The following is a 17,804-nucleotide window of genomic DNA, read 5'->3' as shown; positions in this document are numbered from 1 at the left end:
CCGATGGCCATGGTGGTAACAAAACAGTCCCAAGGAGGGACTGAGGTAAAGCATTTACCAAAGATAACAAAGGACTTTTGAAAGACAAGCCCATGAACGAGTGATAGTGATGGGCGTGCAGTGGGCGTGCAGTGGGCGTGGTTAAAAGCCCACAGAGAAATTACAACAGGCCAGATCACTTGCGCTAGACCTAAAAACTGTACAATAGCTAGCTGAAGACATTAAGAATACTTCTGACACTCAAAACATCTCTTTTTTTTCCCCTGTAGGGCAAAAGGGCTGGGGCAACAGAATGATGCTTAATTTAAATAAACAGGATGGAAGGTTTTCCCCTATATTATGCCTGGAGAGTAGGAAATCACAGGTAGCTTAAGACATCTTCATTTCAAAAATCCCAATAACATGATTTTATACAACTGGGTAGATCATTTATCAATTCTAAGCATACCTACTCAGTACTGCTCCCAGCCTGTATAGCCGTAAGAGCATGGTGCTGCCAAGGAAGCCAGTTTCTAGGGAGGTTATGTTCTGTCATCTGCCTCTGTGTCCAGGATACCTGCTCTGTGATGTCACTAGTCACCTTGTTGAAGGTATAATGAAGCAAATCTTCTACTAGCAGTCAACAGGACAGCTGGAAAGGCTCAGCAGGGGATGGGCTGAACAAGGGATAACACTGCTCCAGGCGAAGTCTGCAATTGGGAACTATGGATATTCTGTATTTTTAACCGTAAAAAAAAATCGACTTAAAAATGTACCTGACTGAAAGCCTCTAATATCCCGTCAATTATTAGTGACAGAAGATGCCACAGCAAAGACTTTCATTACCTATAAGAGTTTTACCCTTCAAAAACATCACACAGCCAATGGGAGGGTGTCGGTACCCTGACTGGACATACAACTGTTTTCAAAGATGGAACAAATAAAAGTAGCCTCACGTAGCAGAATATAACACTCAAAATGCAGTTGCTGATAAAAACACGCCGCCTGGCTGCTGGCATCTCTTTTAGGTAGGAACTCAACTAGAATGAACACAAACGATGCTGTCACCACTGCTTGGAGGCATTTCAGTGTCTTTGATTTAGGTTTCTGAAGAGCAACTGCGACCCCTCTAATTTAAAACTCAATGCTTACCAAGTTGCATCGGACAAATATACAGTAAGGAAATTACAGATCTTTGCTGTCACTTTCACAATTCCGGTCAGCAAACAGCTTGAAAATGTGGGTTTCTTCTGTAGGCCAGCACTGGCTCGTGCATGTCATCGTGACTATGGAAAAGAAACTGAAAAAACGACCTACTGCACCCTAAGCCGACTTAAAGACATTTCATTAAAATGCACTCTAGAATGCTACTTTATTTGAAGTTATCATCTTAGGTTTTGAAGTGTGTTTTGACACCATTCTCCGGAGAGCCCCTTGAACTGCCTCTATCCTTTACACTGGTCTGTCCAAGGGTCTGACATGTGGACTTGCATGGCCTGTGGAATGGTATAGAAGTGTCGACTATGGGTGCAGGAGAACAGAGTTTGCCTTCCGCACTTGACCAAACGGATAATTCTGCCCAAATCACTTTTATTCCTATTTCTAGTTGAAATATTTGCCCAAAACGCAAGCTTTTAAATATAGGCTTACCACGATAGTTACATGTTCTACTACCTGCAGTCACTCAGTACATCCCCCAGGTTTTTAATGGAGAGTTGGAAAGGTGTTCGTGATATTTTAAAAACGTGCGAGTCCCTTTTAAAGAAGCAGGCTCTTTCCTCATAGTAAAAAAAAATGCTGGAAAAGCTGTACACGCCTTTTATCTGTGTTGCAAGCGTGTATTACTCACTTAAGGATGCGACTTGACAAAAAAAAACACAGGGAAAAAAGTGGAAAATCAATCTTGCAGACAATAGGCTTTGACATTTCTGATTCACTGAGGTGACCGTTTAACATCCGCGAAACCTGCCGATGTCCTTCGTTTCATCTCACCCACAGGATGGCTGTGTCCTTCAGGTCATAAACGTCAGCTCAAACGTAATCAATTGTCCTTCTGGATCAACAGAGCTACTAACCTGCACTTTAAACGCTAAGAGGCAGAGGCAGAAAGAAACAGGCGCCTTTCCAGTACTTCGCATTTCAGATGTGTCCCTCACCTCAGAAGGAAATTAAAGCAGCTGTACCAAGAAACACTAGGCCATCTCCGAGAGCTGAGACAGCCTGGAAGACCGAGATCTTACAACACACAAGAGAGGATTATCATGAGGGGCTAGACCTGGCTGTCACGTGACACTTGAGAAGTATCTCTGACTGTGGAGTTCTGACATCTACAATGACCAGAGACCCTTCCAGGAGCTCCTACCAGAGGCTATAGGCTTCTGCTTGTTTCAGAAACAGACACTGACTCCTACATGGGGCCTCACACCCTCTCTGCCCTGACCACTGCGGCTGTGAGGAGCTCAGATGTATCACCAGTGTACAACGCCCATTTTCATTTGCTTGACTCTCCTTGGAAAATTTAACCGGAGGTGGTCCAATGTCCTGTGGCTATCTAATGAAATATCACAGGCGTGCCCATGCAAGGGACCTCAGATCCTCTGCTACAGCTATGCGCCCAAGTAACACTGTGCTTTGGCAAGTAGTGGGCACTGGAGGAAGCACCTTTTGGCCACTATCCCATGCGCGGGACCCCAAGTACTGTCCTACAGCTTGCCGCGATCCGTGCATTGGGCTCTTGCCTGAAGCAGTGGCTCATGTTATGAATACTGTCTCCATTTGCTTGGGATGCACTCTCAGAAGTCTGACATCACTTCTTTGTCAAGTCACACACTTTTCCCCCATACTCTCGTCAAAGAATTGCCCTCCAACAGCCTCCAAGCACAGCTTTTTTTTTTTTTTTGGATGGGGGTGTTATTCACTTAAAATTATCTACTTCTTTCAAACAAGCATTGGCAAAATTAATAGGTCTTGCCCATGCAGGAGCTATTGGCTCTGCCAGTGTGTATGAGCCCTGGGGTACACCAGCGTGGCTGCTGTTCAGCATGGCTAAAAGTTACTAGCATAGAGGCGAGTGTCTCTGAGTGTTGTAGAGTAGAATGGTGAAGAGTGAGGTAGAGTCTTATACAGTGGAGTGGAAGAGAGAGTAGTGTATTGAAGTGGCACACTGTGGAGTCACAGAGCAGCATTCACTGGAGTGGCATAGAGAAGAGTGGACTGGTGTAGAGTGCATTGGCGTAGAGTGTTACTGAGTGCAGTGCTGTTTAATTCAGCGTCATACAATGCATCGTCGTTGAATGCAGCGGTGTAGATTAGAGTGGTGCATAGTTGAGTGGAGTGGCACAAAGTAGAGAAGAGTGCTGTTGCGCGCAGTTGTGTAGAGTGGTGCAGAGTAGAGTGGCATACAGCGGATTGATGCAGAAGGCAGTGGGGCAGAGCAGAGTTGGGTGGCAAAGAGTGGTGCTGAGTACAGTAGCACTGAGTGGTGCAGAGTAGAGCATAGTGACATACAGTGCAGTTGCATAGAGTGTAGTGGCGTAGAGCTGAGTGGCAAAGAGTGGTGATGAGTAGAGTAGCATTGAGTTGTGCAGAGTAGATCATAATGACATACAGTGCAGTGGCAGAGTGCAATGGCGTAGAGCAGAGGAGCATAGAGGGGAATAGTGCAGAGTAGAGTGTCAGAGTGGAGTAGAGTGGCGTAGAGAGCAGTGGTGTAGAGTACAGTGATGTAGAGTACAGTGCGTAGAGAGCAGTGACAGTGCAGTTGTATAGAGTGCATTGGCGTAAAGTGCAGTGGTTAAGAGTAGAGTCACGTGGATTGCAGTGGCATAGAGTAGAGTGTTTCAGAGTAGAGTGAAGTGGCATAGAGTGTAATGGCGTAAAGTGGTGTAGAGTGCAGTTGCATAGAGCGCAGTGGTGCAGCGCATCTTAGCATGGCATATAGTGGATTGACGTAGAGTGCAGGGGCATAGAGTTGAGTGTTAGAGTAAAGTGCATTGGCACAGAGTGTGTTGGCATAGAGTTCAAGGGCACAGAGTGCAGTGTTGCAGAGTGGCATAGAGTACAGTGGTGTATAGTGGAGTTGCACAGAGTAGATTGATGTGGTCTAAACTGGAGTGGTGTAGATGGCAGTGACAAAAAGTGCAGTGGTTTAGAGTGGCTAAGAGTGCCCTGGCGTAGAGCAAAATGACACAGGTCAGAGGACAGAGGCGCACCATGAAGTGGCATAGAGTGCAGTGGCACTTTTTCTGGGGATGGAAGAGCATAATTCTGCACCTGAGTAACTTTACTACTTTTGGCTATTCACAAAATCTGAGTGTAAAGGTACTCAAAAGTGAGAGTCAAGGTAGACATGCAACTTACTGAAAAGTGTAGTTTTCCTTTTGAATAGCCCCTTGTGTGGGTAAGAGAGAGACACAGAGAGTGAGATAGAATTAACTTGGTATCACCTTGCAATGTGTTTTATGTTGTTCTCAACTTGCTTGTGCACGACATACTAGGCCATACACAATCACTTCTCAGGCTGGAGCGGGCAACAATACTCTCTCATTTTTAAAGAGGCCAAATTGCTTCCAATGCTATACCCTGATGCCATCACTGGGCACCTGTTTGAGGACATATCTCCGAATGGTGTGGGTAAAGGTCACGTTCCCGTATTTGTAATCCCAAATCATATCTCAAGAACCATAAGGCTCATTGATCAGGACATATCTCTGGTCAGCATATGGTAGAAATAATGGGATCACTGACAGAATACCGGAAACGCAAATCAAATATTTTGGGACAGAATGTTAAGTGTAAAATATCGATGGCGAAAATAAGTGCAAATATGTAAATACAGATTAACTCCACATCTACGTACCTTGAAGATATAGATATGTATATATATATATAGCTCCAAGGTACATATATCTTAAGTTATATATAGTAAAACGTTGCTCACCTATAGAAACGTACCTTCCAAATATTTCTGTCCACAATATTCCTAACACAATATTTTGTCTACATTGTATTTTTTCTCCGAAATGTTGTTGTCTGTAAACACCAGAATAATCTCCACCAAGTGTGGACCTCAGAGGCTGCCAGTGTGGTTGGTGGCCATATACCCCTTCTGACACTGTATGCGATAATCTGTCCCTCCTGAAAATGTGGGCTCTGTCCCACCAGCACAGAGGCTTTGTCAGCAAGCACAAAAGAGCCACTTTAGGTGATGGGTTAATGGCACGTCCAGCGGACCCCAGATACTTCCTAGCTGTCAGGAGAACCTTACCTGTGACATGTGGCAGTCCTTCTCCCAATACATGTTTTGAGGCACAAAGTATTTCATGAAAATGGACAATGGCCTCTTAGGAAACTAGTGGGGCCATAGATGACATGGGCAACACGTCTTTCTTAGGGTAACAAAACTCCACAGCCTACATCTCTGTCCACTGCTGGAGTGGGTTATCATCCCCAGCTTCGTACACCAGCGCCCCAACCGTCAAAAAATAAACTGCATCTTAACCACGAAGCTGGGGGGGCAGTTTTTCATGGAAGAAGTGTTAGTGGCAAGAGTGTGTGCTGGTCACCCTACCTACCAATGGTCCTCACTGTCAGAACTCTGTCCCTGTGAGGGGTGGAGAGAGAGGAAGAGAATGATCATATATTTCCCACCCATGAGTTAGTAGGGTCTGTGGTCCCTTGAGAAAATGTATTTTTGGAGGGATGGGGGTCTTCGCCAGTTAGGCATCCAGGAGCTGTGCCGCAGGCGACCACTCGACACCTATCCGAGAAAAGAATTCTAGCCTCTACAGGGGGGTGATCACGTGACCCGGCCTTGGACCTTCGACCCCACTCTGAGCCTTGTCAGAGGCTGCACTTTTCTTCTAACTTCATGGCGCATCTCTGACCTGTGGGATACTTTTTGACCTCAAGGTGCTTCCAACGCAGACCCTGTACCAGGATTTCGAAGGTCAATCTTAGCCTGCATGGTCACCTTCCCTTCCTATGCACCCTAGCCCCCACCCGCCCCCCACCTCCCCCGCAGCTCTGTCCCAAGCGTCACGGTCCACTTACTTGAGGAAGTAGCGCTGGCCGGTATGGGTGATGGCCATCTCCCACCCGGGGGGCAGGGGCAGCTCGTCTGTCACATCGTAGCTCTGCTGACGGAGGTGTGCGTGCTGCTGTTGCGGTGGGGGTGCCGAGGCAGGGCCCCCGGGGCCCCCCAGCTGCAGCGAGGCCGGGGAGGAGTGTGAGCGGACGTGCTGCACCAGTCCCGGGGGCAAGCCTCGGGGCACCGGGGGCAGGCCTCCGGAGTCTGTGCTGGACTGCCTCGAATGGGAGCCAGAGTCCGGCTCCATGAAGAAGGACTCGGGCATGATTTTCTTCCTCCACGAGCTGGGCTTGGGGTTCATCACAGAGTTGAAGAGCGCCTCGAGGTCAGTGTCCAGGTCCTGGGTGACGTGAATCACCTGCTGCCCCGGCGGGGGCACCACTGGGGCTTGGTTCATCTTCAGCCCGACAGAGGTCGTGCACAACCACAAGGGCTTGCCCTGCGGGGCCTAAGTGGAGCACCACGAAAAGACCAGTGTTTCACACAAAAACACTACTGGAAGTTCAGAACCACGCAAGGAAACTCAGACCGTCAATTAATGCCAAGATCAAGCCAACAGCAGCGCTGCGGAAAAAAACACAGTTCAGATCTGCAGTGTGCCGTGCCAGAGAAAGTTGTGTTGCTCACAGTGAAACGCTCCGCGACAAGGAAAGTTCAGATCCACTTAGGAAAACACTGGCAAAAGTTCCAAGAAAAAGTACACAAGTTCGATAAAATACAACTTAAACTAAAAATACTTCAGAGGCAGTAACAGTTAAGACCTGCTCGGTGGTAGTTTCGGACCCCCGCTGCGGTTGTCCAGAATGGTGACCACACAGCAGGGAAGTTTGGATTCTGTCCCGCACGGTACAAGGTCCGGTCCCGCACGGTGAAGGTTCTGTCGCGTGACGTCACCCGTGTGAAGGCTTGCCCGCTTCCCTCACTCCCGCCGTCCCGGACGGGCTCCTACCGCATCCCAACTCTACCCCGAGCAAACTTCGGGAAGCAGCCCACAGGAAGGGGAGGGCAGAGCGCTAGGGCGCCGCTGTTTGGCATAAAGTTGGTCTCTTGTATATTCATGAGCTGCGCCTGGGACAGGAGGGGTGAGGGGAGAACCAGACTTACTGTCTGCCTGCCCCCTGGCCGCCCCCGCGATCCCGCCCATCAGAGGCGGCAGGGCTGAAGGGACAGACCTAGAACCTGAAGGCTAGGGGGCGGGGTCACTGGTGCACAACTTTCGGAGTGTTTTGGAGCGCACGTTCCTCCTCCTCCACTCGCTCCGGGCAGCGGACCCAGCTCTGATTTAGTCAGGAGGGGGAAGGGGGCTTCATCATAAACTGCGGCCGACTGACGTCAGTGCTGAAAGCTGAGGAGGCGGAGGGCGTCCCTGTGCCCCTAGGGCCCGTAGTGTCCGATTTCTTAGAAACAAGCTCTGCCCGGCCCGTGTCACACAAACACAAGAGCGAGTTTGGGGGACGTGATATCCACAGGCCTTCGCTGTGTGCCATAGGTGTGACCTCGCAATCCCCAAATGCTCTCTTCAAGACTTGACGCCCGCTTTCTGCCGTTTCAGTAAAAATGTGATAATTTGGTTCCTTTACCCTTCCTACTCAGGGTCCCTTGCAATTGTATGGCCTTTAAGTGGCCTGCTAGACGCTGTTCGTACCGTCTACCCACTAAAAGTCACCTCGCAAGGCATGCCAGGAGGAACTTGGTATCGTTCCTTAATTTGTGCCGGTGGTATGTCGCAGGCAACATGACAGCGAAGCTGTCTGATTCACTAAAGACCCTCCTGGGGACTTTCAAAAAGTTGACCCAGGAATGGATTCCGCTTGTTCATTACCATTGGCATGTGGCTCCTAACTCACACTTTCTGGCTTTTCTTTTGCTGGTCTTATTTGCCCTAAGCTCTCCAGGTTCAGATCGCCCCTCTTGCCTGAATCGTGTCTACTGTATTCTTCCATGAACCCCCTTTGTGTAAATAGGCCTTTAAATCTTGTTTTTATCTTCTCACATTTGCTGTTCATTGAAAGATCAAGGTCAAACGCCAGGCGCTGTTTTTCGAGGATGCTTGTTTACTTTCCATTCTGTGACTTTACAGTGACAAGATTTATGTGATAATCTTGATAGATAATTTGGGTAGGAAAGAGTTTTATAGCACACAACATTTCAATGAACTGCATAAGTATTTCAGAATATACCAAAATTATAAACACAAATTAAGTACATTGTTATTTCTAAAGTGTTTTGGAAACAAATATTTTAATATGATCAAAACAAACCATTACACTAAGTGATGCAATTTCCACACATTTCTGTCTGTGCACTATATACTTTTATTAATAAAACTGTATGTCTGTACAAATCTAATGGTCATCTCAATTGAAAATGTGTTGTCTGTAATGACAGTGCACTACCAGACCATGCTTACTCCAGTGTATGCTACTCCACTCCACTCTGCACCACCCTACACCACTTCACTCAACTCTTCCCCTTTCCACTTTATTCAACGCCACTGCACTCTGCACGCTCCACTTTACTCCTCTGCATTCTATGCCACTTCACGCTACATCGCTCTACCCTACCCTGTGCTACTCTACTCTCTGCCAATGCACTCCTTGCCATTCTACTCTACACCACTTCCCCCGCACCACTGCACTCTACACCATTCCAGGTTAGGCCACATCAATCTACTCTGCACAACTCCACTCTATGCCAAAACACTCTATGCCAACACGCTTTACTCTCTTACACTCAACTCAGTGCCCCTGCATTCTACCCCAATCCACTGTACACTCTAATCTACTCTGCCCCACTGCACACTACCAAATATTACTCTATGCCATTACACTCTATGCCCCCCTACCCTGTTCACCACTTCACTCTACAGTGAAACATTCAACTCTATGCCACTGCACTCTACACCACTCTACTCCACTTTGCGCCACTCTACTCTTAACCACTGCACTCTACGCCAATGCACTCTGCAGGAAGCTGGCCTGGTGTGTGGTGAGCACCTATGGTGTTATCACCTTATATGAGGGCCAGGTATCCCCTATTAATGAAGTGCAGGCAGTTTCTAGGAAGCCAGGGCGCTCTAGAGGTAGCTGTGGACCAGCAGCCAAAACTCATCAAGGAGACATGCAAAGTTCCTACCTTGTAAGGTGGGACTATCTTGCTCAGATTCCCAGAATCTTAAGGGTCCTCCCTGACCATGGTGTCCCTAAAGCTAAGATTGCTGCCACCAAGGGGAGCTAACCCCAAAACCTGTCTCTCCCTTTCCACTGCTAAGGCATCCCTCTCTAGGGATAGCTGCAGCAGCCTGAGCTTTGCCTCCTCCAATCTCAGTTTCCTAAGTTCTCTATCTAAGGAATCTTTCCCTGAGTTGGAGCAGTGGGTCCCCTCACATACTGAGAAGACATGGGTATTGACAGAGGAGGACCTATCGCTCCTTATGGTGACTCTCTGAACCAACCCTCTGGGTGTAAAAGTGGGCCTACTGGAATAACAGCCTTTTTCACTGCCTGAGTGCTCATAACAGGGCTATGGTGTTTCCCAAATTCTTCCTGACCCTCTTCAGTGTAGCTTAAATCTACCCTGTCTAGGACGGGAGGGTCAGTTTCTACTTCCTCCTCCTCCTGGCTACCTGCATTGTCCTGGTCAGCCTGGAGTAGTAACCACAGAAGTAAACTTTTATTGGGATCTCTCCCCGTCTTTAGTTTTCAGGAAGCACACATCTCCCTCAGCTCTTGGAAAGCGAGTCTAGGGCCTGAGAGGTGTGCTCTACTGAAGACATCTTGCTAGGGTGGTGTGGGTGAACCTGAGCACTCTAACAACTAGGCTCCCTAGAAAAGGTTGGAGATAGGGCTATGCTAGACCCCTAACTTACCCAAACTAGGAGACTAGAAATCCTGATCCCTAAGTGCAGTGTGTACCTAACAACTAGTAACGGTCTTTCCTGTGGAAAGTGACTAGTGACAAAGTGGTAAGACAATTGCAAGTGTCTTATACTCCTGCTGCACCACCAGTGTAGAAAGCTGGCCTCGTGTGCGGTGAGCACCTATGGTGTTATCACCTTATATCAGGTCCAGGTATCCCCTATAAGTGAAGTGTAGGCAATGTCTAGGAAGCCAGGGCTCTCTAGAGGTAGCTACGGATGAGCAGCCAAGACGTATCTAGGAGACATGTAAAGCTTCTGCAATACTAATATAGTCACACAGCACTATCACACATGAAAGAACCACACAGTGGTACAACAAAAATACTTTATTATGGTACCGCAAATACTAGAATACTAATAGGCAGTCTTACAGTTGGAGGTAAGTAAACACACTATTATATACACAATAGCAATCAGTAAAGAGCATAGAAAGCAATAGGCATTGGCAAAAGCAATAGAAAACAGCGTAGGCCCTAGGGGATGGCCAAACATATACTAAATAAGTGGAATGCGAGACACAGTCTCTCACCCAAGGATGTGGAATCATTATAGGGGAGCTGGAAGAACTAGGTACCCCAAGAGGTGAGTACCCGATTTTCCCCAAACCCAACAGGAGGACCTTGGAAAAGGATTGTGCAAGACCCAAACAAGACTGGAAGTACCCAAAGATGGATTCTGGTACAAGAGGACTTGCAAAGGAAGGGGACCAAGTCCAGTTCGTGATGTAGTGTCCCGTTGTGGCAGGAGCCACTACCCACCCATCTGTGGATGCAGGACCAGGACGACGGGGTCGAAGAAGACCAGCTGTGCAGCACAGGAGCAGCAGAGGAGTCCATGAGGTGATTCAGTTGGTGTCCTATGTCAGCTGTCAGGTTGCAGTGGGTCAGTAGGGCAGGAAGACCACCAACAAGCTTTGGCAAATGCAAAAGAGGATGAAGAGGATCAGCAAGGCCCAGGGGACTCAACCCAAGGAGGGAAGTCTGTGGTGACCCTCTGCAGTTGGGGGAGTCACAAAAAGAGGATGCAGCCGCCACAAGCAAACAACTAGCAGCAGGCACAGCAATAGCAGTGAGGCCCACTCAGCACACCTGAAAAGGAGTCCCATGTCGTTGGAGCAGCAGAGAAGAGACTGTGCTTGACAGGCAGAAGGAGTTGGGGTTGGGGCTACACAAAGCCTGAAGATCCCTTGGAGGAGGAGCAAATAAGACTTGGTAGCTGCAAGAGTCATGGTGAACAGGGGTACTGTCCTGCAAGGAGAGGCACAGACTTATCATCTCCCAAGTTAGAAAGCTGGCAGAGAGGACCAAGGGGACCACTCCAGACCACCACATGTGATGCAGGATCCATGCAGTTCCAGAGGAGAGCAGATACACACAGCCAGTCGTATTTGCAGTTGGTTCCTGCAGATGCAGGATTCGCTCCAAGGGAGAATCTTTCCTACTTCTTGGTGCAGGTTGGAGTCTTGTCGCCCACAGAGAATGCATAGCTGGGGAAATGTTGCAGTTAATGGAAGGAGCCGGAGAAACAATGTTGCAAAGCGGAGCCTTCACTGGAGTTGCAGATGGTTGGTTCCTGAAGAGTCCAGTTGTGGTTCCAGTGGCCAAAAGATGAAGTAAACATTGCAGAGAAGTCCTGCTGGTATCTTGCATGTTGAATCTGAGGACACACCAAGAGGGAGACCCAAAATAGCCCAGGAAGATGGAATTGGTCACCTAGCAGGGTGACCACCTACCAGGAGGGGGCTATGACGTCACCTACCTGTCCTGGCCACTCAGATGTGAGAAAATGTACATAAAGTTAATCATACACCATAGCTGCTAGGCATCTGTTTATCTTTATTATGTTGCCATGTGCACGACAAACCTCCTGAACTTTGATGATTGACCTTGTGCTCGCAGCCTTGGGCTGCAATCTGCTTATCGCTGCCATATTACTTTTTCTAATTACAGTTCAGAGAATTGTCGTGCTTAATCAGTAACTGCCAGAGCAGGTTTGTACAGGTCGTTGCCACCTCCTGCCAGCTGCATCTGTACCTTCTCCTACCACACGTGTATCCCTGAAATATTCTGAAGCCCGCAGAGGACCTTGAATACAATAGGGGTGGAGTTGTCCTCTGACTAAGCAGTTTTGTGTGTATATAAGGTTGGGTGCCCCAGAGTGAAGGGGCAGCCTCCGTAGGATAGTCACTTGACTGTCCTGGGACTCTGTATTAGCTTGAGCTATAAATCCATGTAATAAACTTCTCTTTATTCCTCCAGTTGGTGACTCCGTCTGATTTGTGAACTCTCTGCTAAATTGAACCTGAGGATATAAAGGGTGTCCCTCCACCGCTGGGAAGAAGACCACGGGTGGGGGTCTAATCTTTCTGGTTCCTCAGTTGGCGCCCGAACAGGGACCCGAGTCAGGCATCCAGGGGACCGACCAGGTGACGGAGGACTCACGATTGGATTTCCAAGGGAGGTGCCCCACACCATTTTCTGAGCTTCGTTCTCTGTCGTGGACCTGCGGATCTCCACTGTGTGTCTTCCAGCCGGCTCGACTTCTCCTGGCGCTGTCTGAATTTGGGTCTCTGTTTTCTGTGAACTACTGGAGTCCCCAACTGTTGGACTATAACAGAAGTGTCAGGTAAGGACGGGAATTGAAAGATTCCTGTCTAAAAATAGGTCTGTGAGTATCGTACGGTTTCTATCGCTCTTTGCAAAGATCAACGTCAGTGGTAAGACTGACCTCAGTTGTCATTTAAGTATATAGGAAGCAAAAGGCATATTTGCTACTCATTTGGTGTATTCAAACCACTGGTGTAAGATTTTTTTTTTTAAAAATACTGGAAGAATGCCAGCATTCAGTTGTTGCAGGAAATTGTGTTGTTGTCTTTGCAGTAGGGACTCCCGCCTGGAGGAAACATGCCCCGCTCCTCCGGCTGGGACTCCGAATCATGATATATATGTTAAATATGGCATAGGTCCGATTATCTGGTCTGATATATGGAGAAAAAGAACCAAAGGTAGTTCTGATTTGCAATGGCCTATTCACGGGACATTTGATAAAGGTAAATTAGACTATTTACAGGAACGTTTGTTTGTGACAAAAAGTAGACCAGGGATGTTTGATTCACTACGGACTTGGCAGAAAGAAGCAGACCAAAGACGTAGGAAGGCAGAGAAAGAATTACAGAGACATAAGACCAGGACGGTGACTGAAAAGGTATATGACTCTGATGTAGCTGAACATCATCAGAAAAACTTAGAACATGACCGAAGGCTTCACTTACAAACTGATAAGTGTTACCCTTCCAGGACAGTAGTGGATAAGCCACAAGAGGAAGACCCCCTTTTCAACGATATGTTAGATAAACCCCCGTTATATACTCCACCAATATATCCTACACTACATCCTCAACCTGCACCAGGTGACCCTATTGTGCCACCCCCGGGTGGATCTCAGGCGAGTGCTCCGCCACCCACCACCAACCCTCCTGTCACCAGACCTATAGAGGATACACCCCGCCCGACTGTACCCACCCCTCGACTGGCTCCCGTTTGTCCCACCCCTGACTCCTGTTTAGACACCACACATACCCCCCGTCCCATGACCCCGCGAAAGCGCACCCTGCGCGGACACTTGTTCTCTAATTCACAAGAGGAAGATGTCATTGAAGAAATGACACGGAGGTGGATGACTAATTGGAATGACTATGGGGTCAGGGACATTGTCCACACTATGAAACAATGGGATAGTTTAGTTCAGTTACATGCAGCCACCCTTATGTGCAACATTATAATACAAGAATATGAGGATGATGGTTCCTCAGCTCCCGCAGGACTGGTGGACCTCCGAAAACACGCCTCTACTGGGCTGCCGTTTAGTTCTGGTCTACATGATTATGCTGTTACTCTTCTTGTATATAGGGACCGACTGTGGACATGTAGCCCTTCTACAAGGGCATCCATGTTTCCCATGAGAGAGGTTCCGCCGGTTTGGCGAGAACCGGTGACGGATGACGCTGGCCAAGTTATTACCGCAGGGCATTTTCAACAAATGTGGGTACACACCCCATGGAAAAGATCTGAAACATATACCCTAAAAGCCGCCTTACCTGACCCCCGTAAGAACCCTGCAGGATATTATAAAGAATTGCAACAAATTCTTGAATCATGTACTATGACGTTGTCCGATATTGACATGTTAATGGCAGCAGTAGTCCCGCAGGAAGTATGGTCAAAAGTACAGAGGCACGACCATGCTGAACTAGGGGGCACGTGGGACCAATTGCAAGCAGCAGAAAGAGACAGGGTTGGGGGAGCGAAACCAGACCCACTTATGTAGGCTCTCCCACTGCGTATTTTGGATTTAATGAAGACCATAGTTGCACCACACAGGATAAATTGAGATAAATTGGCCGTCTGTAAACAGAAAGAGGACGAGGGTGTTTCAGACTTTTATACAAGGTTTGAGGGTGTCTTTTCTGATTACAGCGGCCAAGACATGACTACTGAAGGGGGGATAAGACTCTTTGTTGACAAATTTGTGGACAATTTATTACCAGACATAAAGGGAAAATTTAAATTGTGTGAAAGTACGTGGCCAGTCTCTACTGCCACTGGAATACTGACAATGGCCCAATATTATGAGAACAGGGAGATAGAAGAACAAGAAAAGAACGAGAAAAAAACCAAGGAGTTAAAAACGAAGGTGTTATTTCAGCAGGCCTACCCTCAGCCCCGTCAACAGCAGTCAAGATCAAGGTCACAAGGACCTCCCAATGACAGAAGGCAGTCCAAACACCCTCCCCGTTCTTCCCTCTCCTACACTCAGGCCCGTATTTATACTTTTTTTAGCGCCGCATTTGCGCCGCTTTTTGACGCAAAATGGCGCAAACCTACAAAATACAATGGTATTTTGCAAGTTTGCGCCGTTTTTGCATCAAAAAACTACGCAAATGCGGCACAAAAAAAGTATAAATACGGGCCTCAGTGCGCCTATTGCAAGCAGGAGGGCCACTGGAAGAATGACTGCCCTAATAAGGACAACTCCACAGGCCGCCCCATGCCCCCACTGCAACAGGACTACAGACCACGTGGTAGGTCTGGTCCTGCAGACAGACCCCGCCAGCAGGCCCCTTCACGGTCCCACAGTACCCCCCACCCGAATTATTTTGATGCTTCATCCCAGCGTCAATATTTTAATGACGACTATGATGCGTATGAAGGTCAGGGGTCCTCCTTTGACTAGGACAGCCTTCGACAGAGGGGGGTGGGACCAGTTTCTATTCCTGTTAGGCAGAATGGCCCTCACGTTGAGGTACAATTAGACAGTACTCCACATGATTTATTGGTAGATACTGGGGCCACCAAAAGTTCTGTTAAACAGGAAGAGGTCCAAGGGGTCCCTCTGTCTGGCAATATTAACGTCTCTATGGGTTTTTCTGGTGTTCCAGTGGCTAACCCTGTCTCCCAGCCGCTGCATGTTGCTATAGGTCCTTACACCATTAGCTCCCCTCTCATTCTTACTTCGGCCTGTAGTGAGAATTTATTGGGTTTGGACCTATTAAAGAAATTGTACGCCACCATTTATTGCTCTCCGGATGGAGTTTATGTCACTCTAGGTCCAAATATTTCCCCGTCACAATTTTTGTCAAAACCACTTCCACCCGAACTTCGAGATTTGCCAGACATTTTATGGGCCACACATAAGGACGATGTTGGATGTTTGGACATACCACCGTATGTCATACGCTTGAAAGCCAATGCCAAATTGCCTTGTCTTCCCCAATACAAATTATCCCAACACATTGAACAACAACTCAAAAATATTGTGACCCAGTTGATTGATTTGGGTGTCATTGAAGAAACGCGTGGTAATGATTGTAACAGTCCTGTCCTTTCTGTTCCTAAAAAATTATCTGATGGCACTGCGTCTCCAGGACTCCGATTTGTTATTGATTTACAGGCGGTCAATAAGATTGTAATACCCCAGTTCCCTGTTGTTCCTGACATTACGACATTATTAACAATGATACCTGCCTCCGCTACTTGGTTCTCTGTTATCGATATTAAGAATGCATTCTTTAACATTCCTATTCATCCAGATAGTAGACACATCTTTGGGTTTTCACTGGGTGGTCGCAGTTTCCGGTTCTGTCGCGCTCCACAAGGCTATACTGAATCGCCTATCATTTTTAGCCAGGCCCTCAAGGATCAAATAGATGCCCTTGTTTTTCATTGCTCCTCGACGCTGGTTCAATATGTGGATGACCTTTTAATAGCATCCACTTCAGAACAAAATTGTAAAACAGATACTGTAGCCTTATTGAAACATCTTGCACACCATCACCATAAGGTCTCCCTCTCCAAATTGCAATGTTGTAGACAGGAGGTTATATACCTAGGACAACTCCTGTCTAAGGAGGGACGTACGTTAACGGCTGAGAGAATACAAGCTATAAGAGACATACCGGTTCCAAGGACACAGAGAGAGGTTAGGGCCTTTATAGGTATTACCTCCTTCTGTCGTCAATGGATTCCTAATTATTCTCTTTTGATACAACCGTTTTTGCATCTCACCCACAAAGATTGTCCGGAAAAGATTGAATGGAATGATGATTTTCAGTCTGGTTTTGATGAATTGAAAAATACACTCTGCACAGCACCTGTACTGGGTACGCCTGATTATCGTAAAGATTTTCAGTTATATGTGAGCGAGAGAAATGGATGTTCACTATCAGTGTTAACCCAAGAGCATGGCGGCAAACAACGCCCCTGTGCTTATTTGTCAGCCCTACTGGATCCAGTGGCCCGTGCACTCCTGAGTTGTCTACGGGCAGTAGCCGCTGCAGCGGTCGCAGTGCGCCAGTCGGCCAGGATAGTCATGGATTCACCCCTCACCCTGTTGGTCCCACACACTGTTGACGCACTATTAAACAAAACAAAAACACAGCATCTTACTAATGCACGATTAACTACTTATGAAATGACACTTTTAGCTAGTCATATAACATTAAAAAGGTGCAACACGCTCAATCCTGCCACTTTATTGCCAATTACTGAAAAAACTGAAGATTCTTATGATGACATACATGACTGCATTCTCCGGACGAAGGATGAAACAAAAGGGAGAGTGGACTTACAGGACACTCCACTGAGAGACGCTGATGGCATATTATACGTAGATGGCTCATGCATCAAGCTACCCGATAGCACTACCTCTGCAGCCTATGCAGTTACAACAGCTACCACTGTAGTTGAAACAGCTAGAATACCACATAACTCTGCTCAGGCCGCAGAATTAATAGCTCTAACACGAGCCTGTGAGTTAAGTAAAGGACTTAATGTGAATGTTTACATGGACAGTCAGTATGCATTTGGCGTAGCACACAATTTTGGTCGCTTGTGGGCAGAACGAGGATTCCTCACTTCACATGGGACACGTATTCAACATGGGACCCTTATAACTAACTTACTTTCTGTCCTGGCATTGCCCAAAACAATGGCTATCATGAAGTGTAGTGCACACAAAAAGGTGACAGATGAAACTGGACAGGGCAACGCCCTAGCTGATCAGACAGCAAAAGATACAGCGTATGCAAAGACAGGACACATGTATGTGGTAGATAGTACAGAGAAGGTTCGTCCCCATGAAATATTTGGGAACACGGTAGAGAGTGTCAGGAAGATACAGGATGAGGCAACTGAACAGGAGAGAAAGGAATGGGAAGAAGGGAAGGCCAAGCTAGATGAAAATACGCTGTGCTGGACAGATCTGTCACAGAGGGAAAGATGGATGTTACCCGATGCATTCGTTCTGCCAGTAGTGACTATG

At 47.4% G+C, this 17,804-nt stretch overlaps 1 protein-coding gene across 1 annotated transcript in view; it reads right to left on the bottom strand.

Moving 5' to 3' along the window:
- WWTR1 (WW domain containing transcription regulator 1) overlaps positions 1-7,070 on the bottom strand; it is a 163,266-nt gene extending 156,196 nt beyond the window's left edge. Inside the window, exon 1 of the mRNA XM_069213373.1 lies at positions 6,031-7,070. Within this exon, the coding sequence (XP_069069474.1) occupies positions 6,031-6,464 (434 nt within the window). The 5' untranslated portion in view covers positions 6,465-7,070. The remainder of the gene's footprint in view (positions 1-6,030) is intronic.
- Between the last annotated feature and the right edge of the window lie 10,734 nt (positions 7,071-17,804).

This window comes from Pleurodeles waltl, chromosome 11, assembly GCF_031143425.1.
Source record: "Pleurodeles waltl isolate 20211129_DDA chromosome 11, aPleWal1.hap1.20221129, whole genome shotgun sequence".
NCBI lineage: Eukaryota > Metazoa > Chordata > Amphibia > Caudata > Salamandridae > Pleurodeles > Pleurodeles waltl.
This window is presented reverse-complemented; position numbering and strand designations above follow the sequence as displayed.